Here is a 25,018-nt window from a genome sequence, read left to right on the forward strand (position 1 = left end):
TTCTTTTTCCTAAAATACCATAAAAGCTTTATTGAGGTGTACTGTCAACGGGTTTTATTGTTTGGGACGGTCGTTGTAAAACGGTAACACTTAAAGAATCTGTCCATTCACCTTTCTGACAAAAACTATTGACTTGTCAACTCTCTCTCTCTCTCTTTGTTTGTTTGTTGTTGGCTCTGATGGATCCACAGGTGGTTGGTGAAGAGTTTGACTAAATAATTGATGAAAGTCCACATGATAAAAATCCAGCTGTCGACACACGACACAGCAACTATTTTACAGATATCAACCCACTGCTGTGTGATCTCAAAAGATCAGTTGCCTCTTTGACTTGCTCCTCTTGTCCTCCACAAGGCATCCATTCACCTCACAGTTTTCTCTTCTGGGGGGGGGGGGGGGGGGGGGACACGACTTAATAAATGTTACTGTGGAGATGGAACGATTACATTGTGGAGGTCGAGACGGTTCTCTGATGTTGAGGAGGCCTAATAAATGTTACTGTGGAGGTTGAGACGGTTCTCTGTGTGTCCTAGGAGCCATCGTTCCGCCTGCTGAGCCATGCTGTGGAGTCTGGACGGGGGAAATGTCCCTTTAGTCCACGGGAGCCCTTCACCGCCAGGCTCACCGGTAAGTCACACACATGTGATATAGTAAAATATGGCCATGAAAAAAGAGAACCCTTAAATCCAAAATGACTTCCACAACTGTCAATGCTGACTGTGCCACATGCTGTCCCTTTACAACAACAAAAAACAAAAAAAACATGACATTTGCAGTTTCACATGTTGATCTTACATTTCACACGTGAAACCATATTTAATTTAGCGTTCACATGTTAACACCACCTTTTTCACATGTGAGGAGAATAACATGTTTTCACTTCACATGTGAAGTGCAAAGTTCACAGGTGAATAACAATCACATGTGAAAACCCCATTTGCAGTTTCACATGTGAGAAAACTTCACAGGTGTAAATTTCACGTTGACGTATGTAATTGCAAGTTCACACGTGGGGATGAAACAGTGTTTTTCTCCTCAACATGTGAAAATGTGGAGTTAACATGTTTCAGTAGCAATGTCTGTAATGCCAGTCTGTAAAAAGTTTACTTAATCAACTCAAAATCAAATCAAATTTATTTATATAGCCCTTCGTACATCAGCTGATATCTCAAAGTGCTGTACAGAAACCCAGCCTAAAACCCCAAACAGCAAGCAATGCAGGTGTAGAAGCACGGTGGCTAGGAAAAACTCCCTAGAAAGGCCAAAACCTAGGAAGAAACCTAGAGAGGAACCAGGCTATGTGGGGTGGCCAGTCCTCTTCTGGCTGTGCCGGGTGGAGATTATAACAGAACATGGTCAAGATGTTCAAATGTTCATAAATGACCAGCATGGTCGAATTATAATAAGGCAGAATAGTTGAAACTGGAGCAGCAGCACAGTCAGGTGGACTGGGGACAGCAAGGAGTCATCATGTCAGGTATTCCTGGGGCATGGTCCTATGGCTCAGGTCAGTTGAAACTGGAGCAGCAGCACAGCCAGGTGGACTGGGGACAGCAAGGAGTCATCATGTCAGGTAGTCCTGGGGCATGGTCCTAGGGCTCAGGTCCTCCGAGAGAGAGAAAGAGAGAAGGAGAGAATTAGAGAACGCACACTTAGATTCACACAGGACACCGAATAGGACAGGAGAAGTACTCCAGATATAACAAACTGACCCTAGCCCCCCGACACATAAACTACTGCAGCATAAATACTGGAGGCTGAGACAGGAGGGGTCAGGAGACACTGTGGCCCCATCCGAGGACACCCCCGGACAGGGCCAAACAGGAAGGATATAACCCCACCCACTTTGCCAAAGCACAGCCCCCACAACACTAGAGGGATATCTTCAACCACCAACTTACCATCCTGAGACAAGGCTGAGTATAGCCCACAAAGACCTCCGCCACGGCACAACCCAAGGGGGGGGGGGCGCCAACCCAGACAGGATGACCACATCAGTGACTCAACCCACTCAGGTGACGCACCCCCTCCAGGGACGGCATGAGAGAGCCCCAGTAAAGCCAGTGACTCAGCCCCTGTAATAGGGTTAGAGGCAGAGAATCCCAGTGGAAAGAGGGGAACCGGCCAGGCAGAGACAGCAAGGGCGGTTCGTTGCTCCAGAGCCTTTCCGTTCACCCTCCCACTCCTGGGCCAGACTACACTCAATCATATGACCCACTGAAGAGATGAGTCTTCAGTAGAGACTTAAAGGTTGAGACCGAGTTTGCGTCTCTGACATGGGTAGGCAGACCGTTCCATAAAAATGGAGCTCTATAGGAGAAAGCCCTGCCTCCAGCTGTTTGCTTAAAAATTCTAGGGACAATTAGGAGGCCTGCGTCTTGTGACCGTAGCGTACGTGTAGGTATGTACGGCAGGACCAAATCAGAGAGATAGGTAGGAGCAAGCCCATGTAATGCTTTGTAGGTTAGCAGTAAAACCTTGAAATCAGCCCTTGCTTTGACAGGAAGCCAGTGTAGAGAGGCTAGCACTGGAGTAATATGATCAAATTGTTTGGTTCTAGTCAGGATTCTAGCAGCCGTATTTAGCACTAACTGAAGTTTATTTAGTGCTTTATCCGGGTAGCCGGAAAGTAGAGCATTGCAGTAGTCTAACCTGGAAGTGACAAAAGCATGGATTAATTTTTCTGCATCATTTTTGGACAGAAAGTTTCTGATTTTTGCAATGTTACGTAGATGGAAAAAAAGCTGTCCTTGAAATGGTCTTGATATGTTCTTCAAAAGAGAGATCAGGGTCCAGAGTAACGCCGAGGTCCTTCACAGTTTTATTTGAGACGACTGTACAACCATTAAGATTAATTGTCAGATTCAACAGAAGATCTCTTTGTTTCTTGGGACCTAGAACAAGCATCTCTGTTTTGTCCGAGTTTAAAAGTAGAAAGTTTGCAGCCATCCACTTCCTTATGTCTGAAACACATTCTTCTAGCAAGGGCAATTTTGGGGCTTCACCATGTTTAATTGAAATGTACAGCTGTGTGTCATCCGCATAGCAGTGAAAGTTAACATTATGTTTTCGAATGACATCCCCAAGAGGTAAAATATATAGTGAAAACAATAGTGGTCCTAAAACGGAACCTTGAGGAACACCGAAATTTACAGTTGATTTGTCAGAGGACAAACCATTCACAGAGACAAACTGATATCTTTCCGACAGATAAGATCTAAACCAGGCCAGAACTTGTCCGTGTAGACCAATTTGGGTTTCCAATCTCTCCAAAAGAATGTGGTGATCGATGGTATCAAAAGCAGCACTAAGGTCTAGGAGCACGAGGACAGATGCAGAGCCTCGGTCCGATGCCATTAAAATGTAATTTACCACCTTCACAAGTGCCGTCACTTAGCCTACCTGAGTGTAATAATTCAAGTGTGTAAAAAACAAACAAGCCTTCCATTATTATCATTATTATTGCAGTCCTCCCTGGTGTTGCAATCCTATACATCTACAGGTATACTTAGCTCTGCCACCAGGGAGAGACATTCAGAGGGTTACTGCTGCAGGCGCACGTCTCTATGTTTCCCACGTTGGTCCGTGAAATGTTCTAAATCTAGAGGGTCAACTATACATCATCTATACATAATTTATACATCATCTATACATCATCTATACATCATCTATACATCTATACATCATCTATACATCATCTATACATCATCTATACATCATCTATACATCATCTACACATCATCTACACATCATCTATACATCATCTATACATCATCTATACATCATCTATACATCATCTACACATCATCTATACATCATCTACACATCATCTATACATCATCTACACATCATCTATACATCATCTATACATCATCTATACATCATCTATACATCATCTACACATCATCTATACATCATCTACACATCATCTATACATCATCTATACATCATCTATACATAATGTATACATCTAAAAACAACAAAGCAATGCCAAAACAAGTTGATGTTGAAGTTAAAGAAAGTGAGTTTATCAATTTACCAGATGTTTTTCTCACTGTTACTTTGGACAAAATCAATTTCAGCTCAACTTCATAAAATTCTTAATCTCGATTATTCACGATTACTCACAACATATCCTGAGATTATATCGACAACACTTTTTAAAACATTTGACAGACCTATTTTGACCAGTCAATATTCTGACATTGAAACCAGTGTTGACCCTCTTGGTCTAATGGTCACCAGTGTTGACCCTCTTGGTCTAATGGTCACCAGTGTTGACCCTCTTGGTCTAATGGTCACTAGTGTTGACCCTCTTGGTCTAATGGTCACCAGTGTTGACCCTCGTGGTCTAATGGTCACCAGTGTTGACCCTCTTGGTCTAATGGTCACCAGTGTTGACCCTCTTGGTCTAATGGTCACCAGTGTTGACCTTCTTGGTCTAATGGTCACCAGTGTTGACCCTCTTGGTCTAATGGTCACTAGTGTTGACCCTCTTGGTCTAATGGTCACCAGTGTTGACCCTCTTGGTCTAATGGTCACCAGTGTTGACCCTCTTGGTCTAATGGTCACCAGTGTTGACCCTCGTGGTCTAATGGTCACCAGTGTTGACCCTCGTGGTCTAATGGTCACCAGTGTTGACCCTCTTGGTCTAATGGTCACCAGTGTTGACCCTCTTGGTCAAGACGTCAGAAACCCAGGTTCTAGTCCTGCCCGTTTACTAAAGCACACGTGAAACTTAGAATATCACGTGTCAAATGTCAAATATCACATGTGTCTGAGACATGATCCATCAGCTGAATTCTATACTCACACAGGCCATATATTTACCGGTATATAAACAATACACTATCATAAAGATATGACAGACAATATATTTCATAACAATATATTTTGAACATGTTTGTCTGTTGCGTTAGGTTTTAACTGCACACTGAGTGCTGAGGTAATAGTTTCAGAAATAATGAAACCAACCCTAATTACTCTTAGCCTCGTGAAGCAGACTGATCGCTGTGTTCAGCCATTTACTTCAGTTATGAAAAAGACATTATAAAGATGTAACAGAGATAAACTCAGCAAAAAAGAAATGTCCCTTTTTCAGGCCCCTGTCTTTCAAAGATATTTCGTAAAAATCCAAATAACTTCCCAGATCTTCATTGTAAAGGGTTTAAACACTGTTTCCCATGCTTGTTCAATGAACCATAAACAATTAACGAACATGCACCTGTGGAACAATGGTCGTTAAGATACTAACAGCTTGCAGACGGTAGGAAATTAAGGTCACAGTTATGAAAACTTAGGACACTAAAGAGGCCTTTCTACTGACTGAAAAACACCAAAAGAAAGATGCCCAGGGTCCATGCTCATCTGCGTGAACTTGCCTTAGGAATGCTGCAAGGAGACATGAGGACTGCAGATGTAGCCAGGGCAATAAATTGCAATGTCCGTACTGTGAGACGCCTAAGACAGCGCTAGAGGGAGACAGGACGGACAGCTGATCGTCCTCACAGTGGCAGACCACGTGTAACAGCACCTGCACAGGATCGGTACATCCGAACATCACACCTGCGGACAGGTACAGGATGGCAACAACAAATGCCGAGTTACACCTGGAATGCACAATCCCTCCATCAGTGCTCAGACTGTCCACAATAGGCTGAGAGAGGCTGGACTGAGGGCTTGTAGGCCTGTTGTAAGGCAGGCCCTCACCAGACATCACCGGCAACAACGTTGCCTATGGGCACAAACCCACCGTTGTTGGACCAGACAGGACTGACAAAAAGTGCTCTTCACTGATGAGTCGCGGTTTTGTCTACCCAGGGGTGATGGTCGGATTCACGCAGGGTATATTGCTTCCTGCAGGCTCATCCTGACATGACCCTCCAGCATGACAATGCCACCAGCCATACTGCTTGTTCTGTGCGTGATTTCCTGCAAGACAGTAATGTCAGTGTTCTGCCATGATCAGCGAAGAGCCCAGATCTCAATCATATTGAGCACGTCTGGGACCTGTTGGATCGGAGGGTGAGGGCTAGGGCCATTCCCCCCAGAAATGTCCTGGAACTTGCTGGTGCCTTGGTGGAAGAGTGGGGTAACATCTCACAACAAGAACTGGCAAATCTGGTGCAGTCCATGAGGAGGAGATGCACTGCAGTACTTAATGCAGCTGGTGGCCACACCAGATACTGACTGTTACATTTGATTTTGACCCCCCCCCCCCCTATGTTCAGGGACACATTATTCAATTTCTGTTAGTCACATGTCTGTGGAACTTGTTCAGTTTATGTCTCAGTTGTTAAATCTTGTTATGTTCATACAAATATTTACACATGTTAAGTTTTCTGAAAATAAACGCAGTTGACAGTGAAAGGACGTTTTTTTTTATGAGTTTATGTATTTGTGTTTTCTTACGTCAACCCCTTCCCTATCTCACCTCTAGATGGAGATTTATATGCCGGGACATCCGTGGATTTCATGGGCACCAACACAGCTGTATTCCGTACCTCTGTGCACAGCAGCAAACAACACTACATACGCACTGAGGCATACCAGGACCACTGGCTCAATGGTGAGACAGCTATAGTCCGTACCTCTGCAGTACAGCAGTAAACAACACTATATACGCACTGAGGCATACCAGGACCACTGGCTCAATGGTGAGACAGCTATAGTCCGTACCTCTGTGCACAGCAGTAAACAACACTATATACGCACTGAGGCATACCAGGACCACTGGCTCAATGGTGAGACAGCTATAGTCCGTACCTCTGTGCACAGCAGTAAACAATACTATATACGCACTGAGGCATACCAGGACCACTGGCTCAATGGTGAGACAGCTATAGTCCGTACCTCTGCAGTACAGCAGTAAACAACACTACATACGCACTGAGGCATACCAGGACCACTGGCTCAATGGTGAGACAGCTATAGTCCGTACCTCTGCAGTACAGCAGTAAACAACACTACATACGCACTGAGGCATACCAGGACCACTGGCTCAATGGTGAGACAGCTATAGTCCGTACCTCTGCAGTACAGCAGTAAACAACACTATATACGCACTGAGGCATACCAGGACCACTGGCTCAATGGTGAGACAGCTATAGTCCGTACCTCTGTGCACAGCAGTAAACAACACTATATACGCACTGAGGCATACCAGGACCACTGGCTCAATGGTGAGACAGCTATAGTCCGTACCTCTGTGCACAGCAGTAAACAACACTATATACGCACTGAGGCATACCAGGACCACTGGCTCAATGGTGAGACAGCTATAGTCCGTACCTCTGCAGTACAGCAGTAAACAACACTACATACGCACTGAGGCATACCAGGACCACTGGCTCAATGGTGAGACAGCTATAGTCCGTACCTCTGCAGTACAGCAGTAAACAACACTATATACGCACTGAGGCATACCAGGACCACTGGCTCAATGGTGAGACAGCTATAGTCCGTACCTCTGCAGTACAGCAGTAAACAACACTATATACGCACTGAGGCATACCAGGACCACTGGCTCAATGGTGAGACAGCTATAGTCCGTACCTCTGCAGTACAGCAGCAACCAACACTATATACGCACTGAGGCATACCAGGACCACTGGCTCAATGGTGAGACAGCTATAGTCCGTACCTCTGCAGTACAGCAGTAAACAACACTACATACGCACTGAGGCATACCAGGACCACTGGCTCAATGGTGAGACAGCTATAGTCCGTACCTCTGCAGTACAGAAGCAACCAACACTATATACGCACTGAGGCATACCAGGACCACTGGCTCAATGGTGAGACAGCTATAGTCCGTACCTCTGCAGTACAGCAGTAAACAACACTATATACGCACTGAGGCATACCAGGACCACTGGCTCAATGGTGAGACAGCTATAGTCCGTACCTCTGCAGTACAGCAGCAAACAACACTACATACGCACTGAGGCATACCAGGACCACTGGCTCAATGGTGAGACAGCTATAGTCCGTACCTCTGCGTACAGCAGCAACCAGCACTATATACACACTGAGAAAACAAACCTCCAAGACTGCAGTGAGCTAATGAGTAGAAGTTTACGTCCTTATCGTGATATAATTTGTTTCCGTCCACGCAGAGCCAGAGTTTGTGGGTTCCTTCTCTATCCCAGACACACACAGTGTGGACGATGACAAAGTCTATATCTTCTTCAAGGAGACAGCTGTAGAGTCCAGCCAGTGGGACAAGAGGGTTTACAACAGAGTGGCACGCGTCTGCAAGGTGAGGGGGATGATATGACCATATGGATGACAGATACTGTAGCAACTTTAGCCCAACACCTAACCACCTCACCTTTAGGTTTCAGATCTCTTGGCGTAACGGTTAAGGTGTTGGCTTCACAGTCGCAGGTTTAAGTCCCTATTGGGACTACTGTACATATCCCGGATATGGAGAACAGATATACAGAATACCATAGGGAATTTGTCCTAACACCTAGCGACCTCATCAAGAGTTTTCAGACCTCTTGGCGTAATGGTTGGGGCTACCACCCAAATTCGCTACAATATTATCACAAAGGGCTTAACAGAAGATCCTACAGTAATAGATCCTACAGTAATAGATCCTACAGTAATAGATCCTACAGTAATAGATCCCACAGTAATAGATCCTATAGGAACAGCAGATCCTACAGTAATAGATCCCACAGTAACAGATTCTACAGTAGCAGCAGATCCTACAGTAATAGATCCTACAGTAACAGCAGATCCTACAGTAATAGATCCTACAGTAATAGATCCTATAGTAACAGCAGATCCTACAGTAATAGATCATACAGTAATAGATCCTAAAGTTATAGATCCTACAGTAATAGATCCTACAGTAATAGATCCTACTGTGACAGCAGATCCTACAGTAATAGATCCTACAGTAATAGATCCTACAGTAACAGCAGATCCGACAGTTATATATCCTACAGTAACAGCAGAGCATACAGTAAAAAATCCTACAGTAATAGATACTACAGTAATATATACTACAGTAAGATCCTACAGTAATAGATCCTACAGTAACATATCCTACAGTAAGATCCTACAGTAATAGATCCTACAGTAACAGCAGATCCTACAGTAATAGATCCTACAGTAATAAGATCTACAGTAATAGGATCCTACAGTAACAGCAGATCCTACAGTAATAGATCCTACAGTAACAGCAGATCCTACAGTAATAGATCCCACAGTAACAGATTCTACAGTAACAGCAGATCCTACAGTAACAGCAGATCCTACAGTAACAGCAGAGCCTACAGTAATAGATCCTACAGTAACAGCAGATCCTACAGTAATAGATCCCACAGTAATAGATCCTATAGTAACAGCAGATCCTACAGTAATAGATCCTACAGTAACAGCAGATCCTACAGTAACAGCAGATCCTACTGTAATAGATCCTACAGTAATAGATCCTACAGTAACAGCAGATCCTACAGTAACAGCAGATCCTACAGTAATAGATCCTATAGTAACAGCAGATCCTACAGTAACAGCAGATCCCACATTAACAGCAGATCCTACAGTAACAGCAGATCCTACAGTAACAGCAGATCCTACATTAACAGCAGATCCTACAGTAACAGCAGATCCTACAGTAACAGCAGATCATACAGTAATAGATCCTACATTAACAGCAGATCCTACAGTAACAGCAGATCCAACAGTAATATATTCTACAGTAACAGCTGAGCCTACAGTGACTGATTTGACTGATGTTAGTGAGACTAAAAGCACCTAATTGAATGTGATGTAGATGTTGGTTTCATGTCCGATCTCCTCTGTGTGTCCCGTTAGAATGACGTCGGAGGGAAGAGGAGTCTGATTAACCGTTGGAGTACGTTCCTCAAGGCCCGTCTGGTGTGTTCTGTACCAGGACCAGCTGGACTGGACACACAATTTGACGAGCTAGGTACGTTTTTAATTTACACACTGCCCGGCTGAGTTGATGTTTAATGTACCAACAAATGAGTGCACTCTGTTAGGCTGCACGGTTTCACTTTCTAATTTTGATTGCCAACATTTCAGTATAATTAGCCATGCCTACTGGTACCATAACCTTGAAAGGAGGCAAACATTGTTATGTTTGCCTAATAAGGTCTTAGTTTTTTCAATGATCTCTGTTTCCATGATCTCTGTTTCAATGATCTCTGTTTCAATGATCTCTGTTTCAATGATCTCTGTTTCAATGATCTCTGTTTCAATGATCTCTGTTTCAATGATCTCTGTTTCAATGATCTCTGTTTCAATGATCTCTGTTTCAATGATCTCTGTTTCAATGATCTCTGTTTCAATGATCTCTGTTTCCATGATCTCTGTTTCAATGATCTCAGTTTCGACGATCTCCGTTTCGACGATCTCCGCTTCGACGATCTCGGTTTCGACGATCTCCGTTTCAATGATTTCTGTTTCCCCACTGTGTGTGTGTTTCAGAGGACGTCTTCATGCTGGAGACCAAAGACTCCCAGAACCCCATCATCTATGGAGTGTTCTCCACCTCCAGGTGAGTTTGGGCTTTTAAACCCAACAAAAACACGACGAGATTTTGATTCAAAATTACAGAGCATGGTTGAATTAGACAAATGTGTTAAATGATTCGATAACTGAATATTTGGTCTGAGTAGAAAAGTACACTCAGAACCAGCTTTTCATCTTCTCGGTGAGAAACACCAGAAAAGACAACAGGAAGTTAAGAGGAGGTTAAAAGGGATGCTTTCCTCTTCCTACACATGTACACTCCCACCACCAGTATGTCCCAGTGCTGCAGTGACCCCCAGGGGTCAGGGATTATACAGGGGTCAGGGTTGTAGAGGCCCGGCTGGTTGTGATATTGTAATCCACTGGATTCACGTTAACACTCACTTCTCTTCTCCACCCTCCACCCTCCTCTCTCTTTTTTCTCCACCCTCCTCTCGCCTCCTTCTCTTCTCCACCCTCCTCTTTCTCTCTCTTCTCCACCCTCCTCTCTCTCTTCTCCAACCTCCTCTCTCTCTCTCTTTTCTCCACCCTCTTCTCTCTCAACGCTCTCTCTTCTCCACCATGCTCTATACTATCTTCTCCACCCTCCTCTCGCCTCCTTCTCTTCTCCACCCTCCTCTTTCTCTCTCTTCTCCACCCTCCTCTTTCTCTCTCTTCTCCACCCTCCTCTCTCTCTTCTCCACCCTCCTCCCTCTCTCTGTTTTCTCCACCCTCTTCTCTCTCAACGCTCTGTCTCTTCTCCACTCTCCTCTCTCTCTCTACTCCACCCTCCTCTCTCCTCTCTGTCTCTTCTCCACCCTCCTCTCTCCTCTCTGTCTCTTCTCCACCCTCCTCTCTCCTCTCTCCTCTCTGTCTATTCTCCACCCTCCTCTCTCCTCTCTCCTCTCTGTCTATTCTCCACCCTCCTCTCTCCTCTCTGTCTATTCTACACCCTCCTCTCTGTCTCTTCTCCACCCTCCTCTCCCCTCTCTGTCTATTCTCCACCCTCCTCTCTCCTCTCTCCTCTCTGTCTATTCTCCACCCACCTCTCTCCTCTCTCCTCTCTGTCTATTCTCCACCCTCCTCTCTCTCTCTTCTCCACCCTCCTCTCTCCTCTCTGTCTCTTCTCCACCCTCCTCTCTCCTCTCTCCACTCTGTCTCTTCTCCACCCTCCTCTCTCTCTCTACTCCACCCTCCTCTCTCCTCTCTCTCTCTACTCCACCCTCATCTCTGTCTCTTCTCCACCCTCCTCTCTCCTCTCTCTCTCTACTCCACCCTCCTTTCTGTCTATTCTCCACCCTCCTCTCTCCTCTCTCTCTTCTCCACCCTCCTCTCTCCTCTCTGTCTCTTCTCCACCCTCCTCTCTCCTCTCTCTCTCTACTCCACCCTCCTCTCTGTCTCTTCTCCACCCTCCTCTCTCCTCTCTCTCTCTACTCCACCCTCCTTTCTGTCTATTCTCCACCCTCCTCTCTCCTCTCTGTCTCTTCTCCACCCTCCTCTCTCCTCTCTGTCTCTTCTCCACCCTCCTCTCTCCTCTCTACTCCACCCTCCTCTCTCATCTCTGTCTCTTCTCCACCCTCTTCTCTCCTCTCTCTCTCTACTCCACCCTCCTTTCTGTCTATTCTCCACCCTCCTCTCTCCTCTCTGTCTCTTCTCCACCCTCCTCTCTCCTCTCTACTCCACCTTCCTCTCTCCTCTCTGTCTCTTCTCCACCCTCCTCTCTCCACTCTGTCTCTTCTCCACCCTCATCTCTATCTCTACTCCACCCTTCTCTCTCCTCTCTCTCTCTACTCCACCCTCCTCTCTGTCTCTTCTCCACCCTCCTCTCTCCTCTCTGTCTCTTCTCCTCTCTCCTCTCTGTCTCTTCTCCACCCTCCTCTCTCCTCTCTGTCTCTTCTCCACCCTCCTCTCTGTCTCTTCTCCACCCTCCTCTCTGTCTCTTCTCCTCTCTCCTCTCTGTCTCTTCTCCACCCTCCTCTCTGTCTCTTCTCCACCCTCCTCTCTCCTCTCTGTCTCTTCTCCTCTCTCCTCTCTGTCTCTTCTCCACCCTCCTCTCTCCTCTCTGTCTCTTCTCCACCCTCCTCTCTGTCTCTTCTCCTCTCTCCTCTCTGTCTCTTCTCCACCCTCCTCTCTGTCTCTTCTCCTCTCTCCTCTCTGTCTCTTCTCCACCCTCCTCTCTCCTCTCTGTCTCTTCTCCTCTCTCCTCTCTCTCTCTCCTCTCTCCTCTCTGTCTCTTCTCCACCCTCCTCTCTCCTCTCTGTCTCTTCTCCACCCTCCTTTCTGTCTATTCTCCACCCTCCTCTCTCCTCTCTGTCTCTTCTCCACCCTCCTCTCTCCTCTCTGTCTCTACTCCACCCTCCTCTCTGTCTATTCTCCACCCTCCTCTCTCCTCTCTCTCTCTACTCCACCCTCCTCTCTGTCTATTCTCCACCCTCCTCTCTCCTCTCTGTCTCTTCTCCACCCTCCTCTCTCCTCTCTGTCTCTTCTCCACCCTCCTCTCTCCTCTCTCCTCTCTGTCTCTTCTCCACCCTCCTCTCTCCTCTCTCCTCTCTGTCTCTTCTCCACCCTCCTCTCTGTCTCTTCTCCACCCTCCTCTCTCCTCTCTGTCTCTTCTCCACCCTCCTCTCTCCTCTCTGTCTCTTCTCCACCCTCCTCTCTCCTCTCTCCTCTCTGTCTCTTCTCCACCCTCCTCTCTCCTCTCTGTCTCTTCTCCTCTCTCCTCTCTGTCTCTTCTCCACCCTCCTCTCTCCTCTCTGTCTCTTCTCCACCCTCCTCTCTCCTCTCTCCTCTCTGTCTCTTCTCCACCCTCCTCTCTCCTCTCTCTCTCTACTCCACCCTCCTTTCTGTCTATTCTCCACCCTCCTCTCTCCTCTCTGTCTCTTCTCCACCCTCCTCTCTCCTCTCTGTCTATTCTCCACCCTCCTCTCTGTCTCTTCTCCACCCTCCTCTCTCCTCTCTCTCTCTACTCCACCCTCCTCTCTGTCTCTTCTCCACCCTCCTCTCTCCTCTCTCTCTCTACTCCACCCTCCTTTCTGTCTATTCTCCACCCTCCTCTCTCCTCTCTGTCTCTTCTCCACCCTCCTCTCTCCTCTCTCTCTCTACTCCACCCTCCTCTCTGTCTCTTCTCCACCCTCCTCTCTCCTCTCTCTCTCTACTCCACCCTCCTTTCTGTCTATTCTCCACCCTCCTCTCTCCTCTCTGTCTCTTCTCCACCCTCTCTCCTCTCTGTCTCTTCTCCACCCTCCTCTCTGTCTCTTCTCCACCCTCCTCTCTGTCTCTTCTCCACCCTCCTCTCTGTCTCTTCTCCACCCTCCTCTCTCATCTCTGTCTCTTCTCCACCCTCCTCTCTCCTCTCTGTCTCTTCTCCACCCTCCTCTCTCCTCTCTGTCTCTTCTCCACCCTCCTCTCTCCTCTCTGTCTCTTCTCCACCCTCATCTCTGTCTCTTCTCCCCCCCCTCTCTCTTCTCTCCCTTAGTTCTGTCTTCAGAGGGTCAGCAGTGTGTGTCTACTCCATGGCCTCTATCAGGGCAGCCTTCAACGGTCCATTCGCCCACAAGGAAGGGCCCGACTACCGCTGGGTGGAGTACAAGGGGAGGATCCCATATCCACGACCTGGCACTGTGAGTTCTCAGTAGGGACTGTCTGAGGGTTTGTTTAAGGAAGTGACAGAGAGACAGACGGACGGACGAATAGATAGATAGGGGAGCAGTGTCAAACATACAGAAAGACAGACAGAAAGACAGACAGACAGGCAGAGAGTATGGCGTTTGCAACAGCAGGATCATGGATTTGATTCTCACTGGTGTCACCAAACATGTATGCACCTAAGTTGTTTTGAATAAAAAATGTTAACAGCAGGCAGGCAGTCAGACAGACAGACAGACAGACAGACAGATTGCTAGCCAGGCAGGCAGTCAGACAGACAACATGTGTTGATTAAAATAAGATGATAGAGCTGTTGGGAGCTAACTGCTAACACCTCGGCTAGGAGTTCTCCTGGGAAAGCTGTACCTTGTCAGCCAAAGACTTCAGGGGAATGTTTACTATGTTTTAGTGCTCTGTCTGAAGTGGCATGCTGAGCCCCCCCCCCCCCCCCCCCCCCCCCCCCGTTAGAGAACACTACAGGCAGGGGAATGTTTACTACGTTTTAGTGCTCTGTCTGAAGTGGCATGCTGGTTTAGTTACAACCCCTGATTAGAGTCACTGAACAGCATCACATCGTCTGGTTTAGTTAAAACCCCTGATTAGAGTCACTGAACAGCATCACATCGCCTGGTTTAGTTAAAACCCCTGATTAGAGTCACTGAACAGCATCACATCGTCAGGTTTAGTTACAACCCCTGATTAGAGTCACTGAACAGCATCACATCGTCTGGTTTAGTTACAACCCCTGATTAGAGTCACTGAACAGCATCACATCGCCTGGTTTAGTTACAACCCCTGATTAGAGTCACTGAACAGCATCACATCGTCTGGTTTAGTTACAACCCCTGATTAGAGTCACTGAACAGCATCACATCGTCTGGTTTAGTTACAACCCCTGATTAGAGTCACTGAACAGCATCAGATCGTCTGGTTTAGTTACAACCCCTGATTAGAGTCACTGAACAGCATCACATCGTCTGGTTTAGTTACAACCCCTGATTAGAGTCACTGAACAGCATCACATCGTCTGGTTTAGTTACAACCCCTGATTAGAGTCACTGAACAGCATCACATCGTCTGGTTTAGTTACAACCCCTGATTAGAGTCACTGAACAGCCCACAGAGATATAGAGTAATAGCAGCCACATTTAACAGGAGATAAACATAGGCCAATGGAGGTGCTTTTGCCATGTTTAAACACAGCATTTTTTATTTCTTTAACTATGCAAGTCAGTTAAGAACAAATTATTTACAATGACGGCCTACCAGGAAACAGTGCCTTGTTCAGGGGTAGAACAACTGATTTTTACCTTGTCAGCTCGGGATTCAATCAAACAACCTTTCAGTTACTGGCCCAACGCTCTGACCACTAGGCTACCTGCTGGTTACTGGTCCAACACTCTGACCACTAGGCTACCTGCTGGTTACTGGCCCAACACTCTAACCACTAGGCTACCTGCTGGTTACTGGCCCAACACTCTAACCACTAGGCTACCTGCTGGTTACTGGTCCAACACTCTGACCACTAGGCTACCTGCTGGTTACTGGCCCAACACTCTAACCACTAGGCTACCTGCTGGTTACTGGTCCAACGCTCTGACCACTAGGCTACCTGCTGGTTACTGGCCCAACACTCTAACCACTAGGCTACCTGCCTCTAACCACTAGGCTACCTGCCTCTGACCACTAGGCTACCTGCCTCTAACCACTAGGCTACCTGCTCTAACCACTAGGCTACCTGCTCTAACCACTAGGCTACCTGCTCTAACCACTAGGCTACCTGCTCTAACCACTAGGCTAGCTGCTGGTTACTGGCCCAACACTCTGACCACTAGGCTACCTGCTCTAACCACTAGGCTACCTGCTCTAACCACTAGGCTACCTGCTCTAACCACTAGGCTACCTGCTGGTTACTGGCCCAACACTCTAACCACTAGACTACCTGCTGGTTACTGGCCCAACACTCTAACCACTAGGCTACCTGCTGGTTACTGGCCCAACGCTCTAACCACTAGGCTACCTGCTGGTTACTGGCCCAACACTCTAACCACTAGGCTACCTGCTGGTTACTGGCCCAACAATCTAACCACTAGGATACCTGCTGGTTACTGGCCCAACGTTCTAACCACTAGGCTACCTGCTGGTTACTGGCCCAACACTCTGACCACTAGGCTACCTATCGCCCCTACACTCTAACCACTAGGCTACCTGCCGCCCATACACTCTAACCACTAGGCCCATGCTGCCCATACTTCCACAATGGTACTCACGCTTGTCCTATCCAGCACTAAGGCCTACACTTTCTACATCAGTATAATGCTTTCAGTATGATAGGTGGGAAATGACATAATCTCTGATAACTTAAAAGACCCAATGCTGTCTCAAACTATATTTTTCTGTGTTTTAATATACGTAGACTGAGTGAACAAAACGTTAGGAAAGCGTTGCACAGGGATGCTGGCCCATGTTGACTCTACAAGGTGTTGAAAGGGTTCCACAGGGATGCTGGCCCATGTTGACTCTACAAGGTGTTGAAAGGGTTCCACAGGGATGCTGGCCCATGTTGACTCTACAAGGTGTTGAAAGGGTTCCACAGGGATGCTGGCCCATGTTGACTCTACAAGGTGTTGAAAGGGTTCCACAGGGATGCTGGCCCATGTTGACTCTACAAGGTGTTGAAAGGGTTGCACAGGGATGCTGGCCCATGTTGACTCTACAAGGTGTTGAAAGGGTTCCACAGGGATGCTGGCCCATGTTGACTCTACAAGGTGTTGAAAGGGTTCCACAGGGATGCTGGCCCATGTTGACTCTACAAGGTGTTGAAAGGGTTCCACAGGGATGCTGGCCCATGTTGACTCTACAAGGTGTTGAAAGGGTTGCGAAGGGATGCTGGCCCATGTTGACTCTACAAGGTGTTGAAAGGGTTGCACAGGGATGCTGGCCCATGTTGACTCTACGAGGTGTTGAAAGGGTTGCACAGGGATGCTGGCCCATGTTGACTCTACAAGGTGTTGAAAGGGTTGCACAGGGATGCTGGCCCATGTTGACTCTACAAGGTGTTGAAAGGGTTGCACAGGGATGCTGGCCCATGTTGACTCTACAAGGTGTTGAAAGGGTTGCACAGGGATGCTGGCCCATGTTGACTCTACAAGGTGTTGAAAGGGTTGCACAGGGATGCTGGCCCATGTTGACTCTACAAGGTGTTGAAAGGGTTGCACAGGGATGCTGGCCCATGTTGACTCTACAAGGTGTTGAAAGGGTTGCACAGGGATGCTGGCCCATGTTGACTCCAATGCTTCCCACAGTTGTGTTGAGTTTTCTGGATGTCCTTTGTGCGGGGGGGGGGGGACCATTCTTGATACACTCGGGAAAAACCCAGCAGCGTTGCAGTTCTTGACACAAACCGGTGCACCTGTCACCTACTACCATACCCTGTCCATTTATCTTCTTCCCCAGAGTCAGATGAACTCAAGGATCCATTTTGTATGTCTCTACATCCAGTATGACGGAAGTTAGAGGTAGTTTTGCGAACCAATGCTAATGTTTGTCTATGGAGATTACACGGCTGTGTGGTCGAATTTCTATACTACCTGTATAGGTGGGTATATGGGTGTTGCTGAAATAGCGGAATCCACTAATTTGAAGGGATGTCCACATATTTTTGTATATATAGTGTATCATTAACTACGAAGTTTTAAAAAATGGATGTAGAAACTGCAATTTGCCCCTTTAATAAATGATAACACATGGTCTAAATAAAATAACAACTTGATGTGTTCTGTATATCCTCCTCCCCAGTGTCCCAGTGTGACCTACGACCCCCTCCACAAGTCTACCCGTGACTTCCCTGATGACGTAGTGAGTTTCATGAGGGGTCATCATCTGATGTGGGAACCCATCCTACCGGTCACCCGCCGCCCGGTCTTTACCCTGGTCAACGTATCCTACACCCTGAGAAAGTTAGTGGTGGATAGGGTGGACGCTGCGGATGGACAGTATGATGTACTACACCTGGGCACAGGTAAGAGAGTAAACCGAATAGTATATAGTATGAGGCTATCAGTAAGTTAATGTCTTAATTATAGTATATACAGCTATCAGTAAGATAATGTACTAATTATAGTATATACAGCTGTCAATTATAGTATATACAGCTATCAGTAAGATAATGTAATAATTATAGTATATACAGCTATCAGTAAGATAATGCAATAATTATAGTATATACAGCTATCAGTAAGATAATATAATAATTATAGTATATACAGCTATCAGTAAGATAATATAATAATTATAGTATATACAGCTATCAGTAAGATAATGTAATAATTATAGTATATACAGCTATCAGTAAGATAATGTAATGATTATAGTATATATATATATATATATATCAGTAATATAATGTAATAATTATAGTATATACAGCTATCAGTAAGATAATGTAATAATTATAGTATATACAGCTATCGGTAAGAGAGGTCAATGTGCCCTACACCCTATGCAGCGAGGTAGTGGAAAGAGTGGATGCCGAGGATGGACAGTATGATGTCCTCTATCTAGGAACAGATAGCAGATACCATTACAGTATGATGTCATCTATCTAGGAACAGATACCAGATACCATTACAGTATGATATCTTCTATCTAGGAACAGATACCAGATACCATTACAGTATGATGTCTTCTATCTAGGAACAGGTACCAGATACCATTACAGTATGATGTCCTCTATCTAGGAACAGATACCATTACAGTATGATGTCCTCTATCTAGGAACAGATACCAGATACCATTACAGTATGATGTCCTCTATCTAGGAACAGATACCATTACAGTATGATGCCCTCTATCTAGGAACAGATACCATTACAGTATGATGTCCTCTATCTATGAACAGATACCATATACCATTACAGTATGATGTCCTCTATCTAGGAACAGGTACCATTACAGTATGATGTCCTCTGTCTAGGAACAGATACCAGATACCATTACAGTATGATGTCCTCTATCTAGGAACAGGTACCAGATACCATTACAGTATGATGTCCTCTATCTAGGATCAGATACCATTACAGTATGATGTCCTCTATCTAGGAACAGATACCATTACAGTATGATGTCCTCTATCTAGGAACAGATACCATTACAGTATGATGTCCTCTATCTAGGAACAGATACCATATACCATTACAGTATGATGTCCTCTATCTAGGAACAGGTACCATTACAGTATGATGTCCTCTATCTAGGAACAGATACCAGATACCATTACAGTATGATGTCCTCTATCTAGGAACAGATACCATATACCATTACAGTATGATGTCCTCTATCTAGGAACAGGTACCATTACAGTATGATGTCCTCTATCTAGGAACAGATACCCGATACCATTACAGTATGATGTCCTCTATCTAGGAACAGATACCATTACAGTATGATGCCCTCTATCTAGGAACAGGTACCAGGTACCATTACAGTATGATGTCCTCTATCTAGAATCAGATAACATTACAGTATGATGTCCTCTATCTAGGAACAGATACCATTACAGTATGATGTCCTCTATCTAGGAACAGATAACAGGTACCATTACAGTATGACATCCTCTATCTAGGAACAGATACCAGATACCATTACAGTATGATGTCCTCTATCTAGGAACAGATACCATTACAGTATGATGTCCTCTATCTAGGAACAGATACCATTACAGTTTGATGTCCTCTATCTAGGAACAGATACCAGGTACCATTACAGTATGATGTCCTCTATCTAGGAACAGATACCATTACAGTATGATGTCCTCTATCTAGGAACAGATACCATTACAGTATGATGTCCTCTATCTAGGAACAGATATCATTACAGTATGATGTCCTCTATCTAGGAACAGATACCAGATACCATTACAGTATGATGTCCTCTATCTAGGAACAGATACCATTACAGTATGATGTCCTCTATCTAGGAACAGATACCAGATACCATTACAGTATGATGTCCTCTATCTAGGAACAGATACCATTACAGTATGATGTCCTCTACCTAGGAACAGATGCCAGGTACCATTACAGTATGGTGTCCTCTATCTAGGAACAGATACCATTACAGTATGATGTCCTCTATCTAGGAACAGATACCATTACAGTATGATGTCCTCTATCTAGGAACAGATACCATTACAGTATGATGTCCTCTATCTAGGAACAGATACCATTACAGTATGATGTCCTCTATCTAGGAACAGATACCATTACAGTATGATGTCCTCTATCTAGGAACAGATACCAGATACCATTACAGTATGATGTCCTCTATCTATGAACAGATACCCGATACCATTACAGTATGATGTCCTCTATCTAGGAACAGATACCATTACAGTATGATGCCCTCTATCTAGGAACAGGTACCAGGTACCATTACAGTATGATGTCCTCTATCTAGGAACAGATACCATTACAGTATGATGTCCTCTATCTAGGAACAGATAACAGGTACCATTACAGTATGATGTCCTCTATCTAGGAACAGATACCATTACAGTATGATGTCCTCTATCTAGGAACAGATACCATTACAGTTTGATGTCCTCTATCTAGGAACAGATACCAGGTACCATTACAGTATGATGTCCTCTATCTAGGAACAGATACCATTACAGTATGATGTCCTCTATCTAGGAACAGATACCATTACAGTATGATGTCCTCTATCTAGGAACAGATATCATTACAGTATGATGTCCTCTATCTAGGAACAGATACCAGATACCATTACAGTATGATGTCCTCTATCTAGGAACAGATACCATTACAGTATGATGTCCTCTATCTAGGAACAGATACCAGATACCATTACAGTATGATGTCCTCTATCTAGGAACAGATACCATTACAGTATGATGTCCTCTACCTAGGAACAGATGCCAGGTACCATTACAGTATGGTGTCCTCTATCTAGGAACAGATACAATTACAGTATGATGTCCTCTATCTAGGAACAGATACCATTACAGTATGATGTCCTCTATCTAGGAACAGATATCATTACAGTATGATGTCCTCTATCTAGGAACAGATACCAGATACCATTACAGTATGATGTCCTCTATCTAGGAACAGATACCATTACAGTATGATGTCCTCTATCTAGGAACAGATACCAGATACCATTACAGTATGATGTCCTCTATCTAGGAACAGATACCATTACAGTATGATGTCCTCTATCTAGGAACAGGTACCAGATACCATTACAGTATGGTGTCCTCTATCTAGGAACGCATAACAGATACCATTACAGTATGATGTCCTCTATCTAGAATCAGATACCATTACAGTATGATGCCCTCTATCTAGGAACAGGTACCAGGTACCATTACAGTATGATGTCCTCTATCTAGAATCAGATAACATTACAGTATGATGTCCTCTATCTAGGAACAGATACCAGATACCATTACAGTATGATGTCCTCTATCTAGGAACAGATACCATTACAGTATGATGTCCTCTATCTAGGAACAGATACCAGATACCATTACAGTATGATGTCCTCTATCTAGGAACAGATACCATTACAGTATGATGCCCTCTATCTAGGAACAGGTACCAGGTACCATTACAGTATGATGTCCTCTATCTAGAATCAGATAACATTACAGTATGATGTCCTCTATCTAGGAACAGATACCATTACAGTATGATGTCCTCTATCTAGGAACAGATAACAGGTACCATTACAGTATGACATCCTCTATCTAGGAACAGATACCAGATACCATTACAGTATGATGTCCTCTATCTAGGAACAGATACCATTACAGTATGATGTCCTCTATCTAGGAACAGATACCATTACAGTTTGATGTCCTCTATCTAGGAACAGATACCAGGTACCATTACAGTATGATGTCCTCTATCTAGGAACAGATACCATTACAGTATGATGTCCTCTATCTAGGAACAGATACCATTACAGTATGATGTCCTCTATCTAGGAACAGATATCATTACAGTATGATGTCCTCTATCTAGGAACAGATACCAGATACCATTACAGTATGATGTCCTCTATCTAGGAACAGATACCATTACAGTATGATGTCCTCTATCTAGGAACAGATACCAGATACCATTACAGTATGATGTCCTCTATCTAGGAACAGATACCATTACAGTATGATGTCCTCTACCTAGGAACAGATGCCAGGTACCATTACAGTATGGTGTCCTCTATCTAGGAACAGATACCATTACAGTATGATGTCCTCTATCTAGGAACAGATACCATTACAGTATGATGTCCTCTATCTAGGAACAGATACCATTACAGTATGATGTCCTCTATCTAGGAACAGATACCATTACAGTATGATGTCCTCTATCTAGGAACAGATACCATTACAGTATGATGTCCTCTATCTAGGAACAGATACCAGATACCATTACAGTATGATGTCCTCTATCTATGAACAGATACCCGATACCATTACAGTATGATGTCCTCTATCTAGGAACAGATACCATTACAGTATGATGCCCTCTATCTAGGAACAGGTACCAGGTACCATTACAGTATGATGTCCTCTATCTAGGAACAGATACCATTACAGTATGATGTCCTCTATCTAGGAACAGATAACAGGTACCATTACAGTATGATGTCCTCTATCTAGGAACAGATACCATTACAGTATGATGTCCTCTATCTAGGAACAGATACCATTACAGTTTGATGTCCTCTATCTAGGAACAGATACCAGGTACCATTACAGTATGATGTCCTCTATCTAGGAACAGATACCATTACAGTATGATGTCCTCTATCTAGGAACAGATACCATTACAGTATGATGTCCTCTATCTAGGAACAGATATCATTACAGTATGATGTCCTCTATCTAGGAACAGATACCAGATACCATTACAGTATGATGTCCTCTATCTAGGAACAGATACCATTACAGTATGATGTCCTCTATCTAGGAACAGATACCAGATACCATTACAGTATGATGTCCTCTATCTAGGAACAGATACCATTACAGTATGATGTCCTCTACCTAGGAACAGATGCCAGGTACCATTACAGTATGGTGTCCTCTATCTAGGAACAGATACCATTACAGTATGATGTCCTCTATCTAGGAACAGATACCATTACAGTATGATGTCCTCTATCTAGGAACAGATATCATTACAGTATGATGTCCTCTATCTAGGAACAGATACCAGATACCATTACAGTATGATGTCCTCTATCTAGGAACAGATACCATTACAGTATGATGTCCTCTATCTAGGAACAGATACCAGATACCATTACAGTATGATGTCCTCTATCTAGGAACAGATACCATTACAGTATGATGTCCTCTATCTAGGAACAGGTACCAGATACCATTACAGTATGGTGTCCTCTATCTAGGAACGCATAACAGATACCATTACAGTATGATGTCCTCTATCTAGAATCAGATACCATTACAGTATGATGCCCTCTATCTAGGAACAGGTACCAGGTACCATTACAGTATGATGTCCTCTATCTAGAATCAGATAACATTACAGTATGATGTCCTCTATCTAGGAACAGATACCATTACAGTATGATGTCCTCTATCTAGGAACAGATAACAGGTACCATTACAGTATGACATCCTCTATCTAGGAACAGATACCAGATACCATTACAGTATGATGTCCTCTATCTAGGAACAGATACCATTACAGTATGATATCCTCTATCTAGGAACAGATACCATTACAGTTTGATGTCCTCTATCTAGGAACAGATACCAGGTACCATTACAGTATGATGTCCTCTATCTAGGAACAGATACCATTACAGTATGATGTCCTCTATCTAGGAACAGATACCATTACAGTATGATGTCCTCTATCTAGGAACAGATATCATTACAGTATGATGTCCTCTATCTAGGAACAGATACCAGATACCATTACAGTATGATGTCCTCTATCTAGGAACAGATACCATTACAGTATGATGTCCTCTATCTAGGAACAGATACCAGATACCATTACAGTATGATGTCCTCTATCTAGGAACAGATACCATTACAGTATGATGTCCTCTACCTAGGAACAGATGCCATTACAGTATGATGTCCTCTATCTAGGAACAGATACCATTACAGTATGATGTCCTCTATCTAGGAACAGATACCATTACAGTATGATGTCCTCTATCTAGGAACAGATACCATTACAGTATGATGTCCTCTATCTAGGAACAGATACCATTACAGTATGATGTCCTCTATCTAGGAACAGGTACCAGATACCATTACAGTATGATGTCCTCTATCTAGGAACAGATACCATTACAGTAGGATGTCCTCTATCTAGGAACAGATACCATTACAGTATGATGTCCTCTATCTAGGAACAGATACCATTACAGTATGATGTCCTCTATCTAGGAAGAGGTACCAGATACCATTACAGTATGATGTCATCTCTCTAGGAACAGATACCAGATACCATTACAGTATGATGTCCTCTATCCAGGAACAGATACCATTACAGTATTATGTCCTCTATCTAGGAACAGATACCAGGTACCATTACAGTATGATGTCCTCTATCTAGGAACAGGTTCCAGATACCATTACAGTATTATGTCCTCTATCTAGGACCAGATACCATTACAGTATGATGTCTTCTATCTAGGAACAGATACCATTACAGTATGATGTCCTCTATCTATGAACAGATACCAGATACCATTACAGTATGATGTCCTCTATCTAGGAACAGGTACCAGATACCAGTACAGTATGATGTCCTCTATCTAGGAACAGATACCATTACAGTATGATGTCCTCTATCTAGGAACAGATACCATT

At 44.4% G+C, this 25,018-nt stretch overlaps 1 protein-coding gene across 1 annotated transcript in view; it reads left to right on the forward strand.

Annotated features, from left to right (window-relative positions):
* The window catches only part of LOC110494825 (semaphorin-3D), a 150,483-nt gene that overhangs the window by 101,880 nt on the left and 23,585 nt on the right, over positions 1 to 25,018 (forward strand). Inside the window, exons 6-12 of the mRNA XM_090206490.1 lie at positions 534 to 627; positions 6,440 to 6,568; positions 8,118 to 8,260; positions 9,829 to 9,943; positions 10,465 to 10,534; positions 13,964 to 14,108; positions 17,932 to 18,181. Coding sequence (XP_090062616.1) covers positions 534 to 627; positions 6,440 to 6,568; positions 8,118 to 8,260; positions 9,829 to 9,943; positions 10,465 to 10,534; positions 13,964 to 14,108; positions 17,932 to 18,181 — 946 coding nt within the window. The remainder of the gene's footprint in view (positions 1 to 533; positions 628 to 6,439; positions 6,569 to 8,117; positions 8,261 to 9,828; positions 9,944 to 10,464; positions 10,535 to 13,963; positions 14,109 to 17,931; positions 18,182 to 25,018) is intronic.

The sequence above is a fragment of the Oncorhynchus mykiss genome, chromosome 17 (assembly GCF_057628025.1).
Source record: "Oncorhynchus mykiss isolate SJ-2025 chromosome 17, ASM5762802v1, whole genome shotgun sequence".
Classification (NCBI taxonomy): Eukaryota; Metazoa; Chordata; class Actinopteri; order Salmoniformes; family Salmonidae; genus Oncorhynchus; species Oncorhynchus mykiss.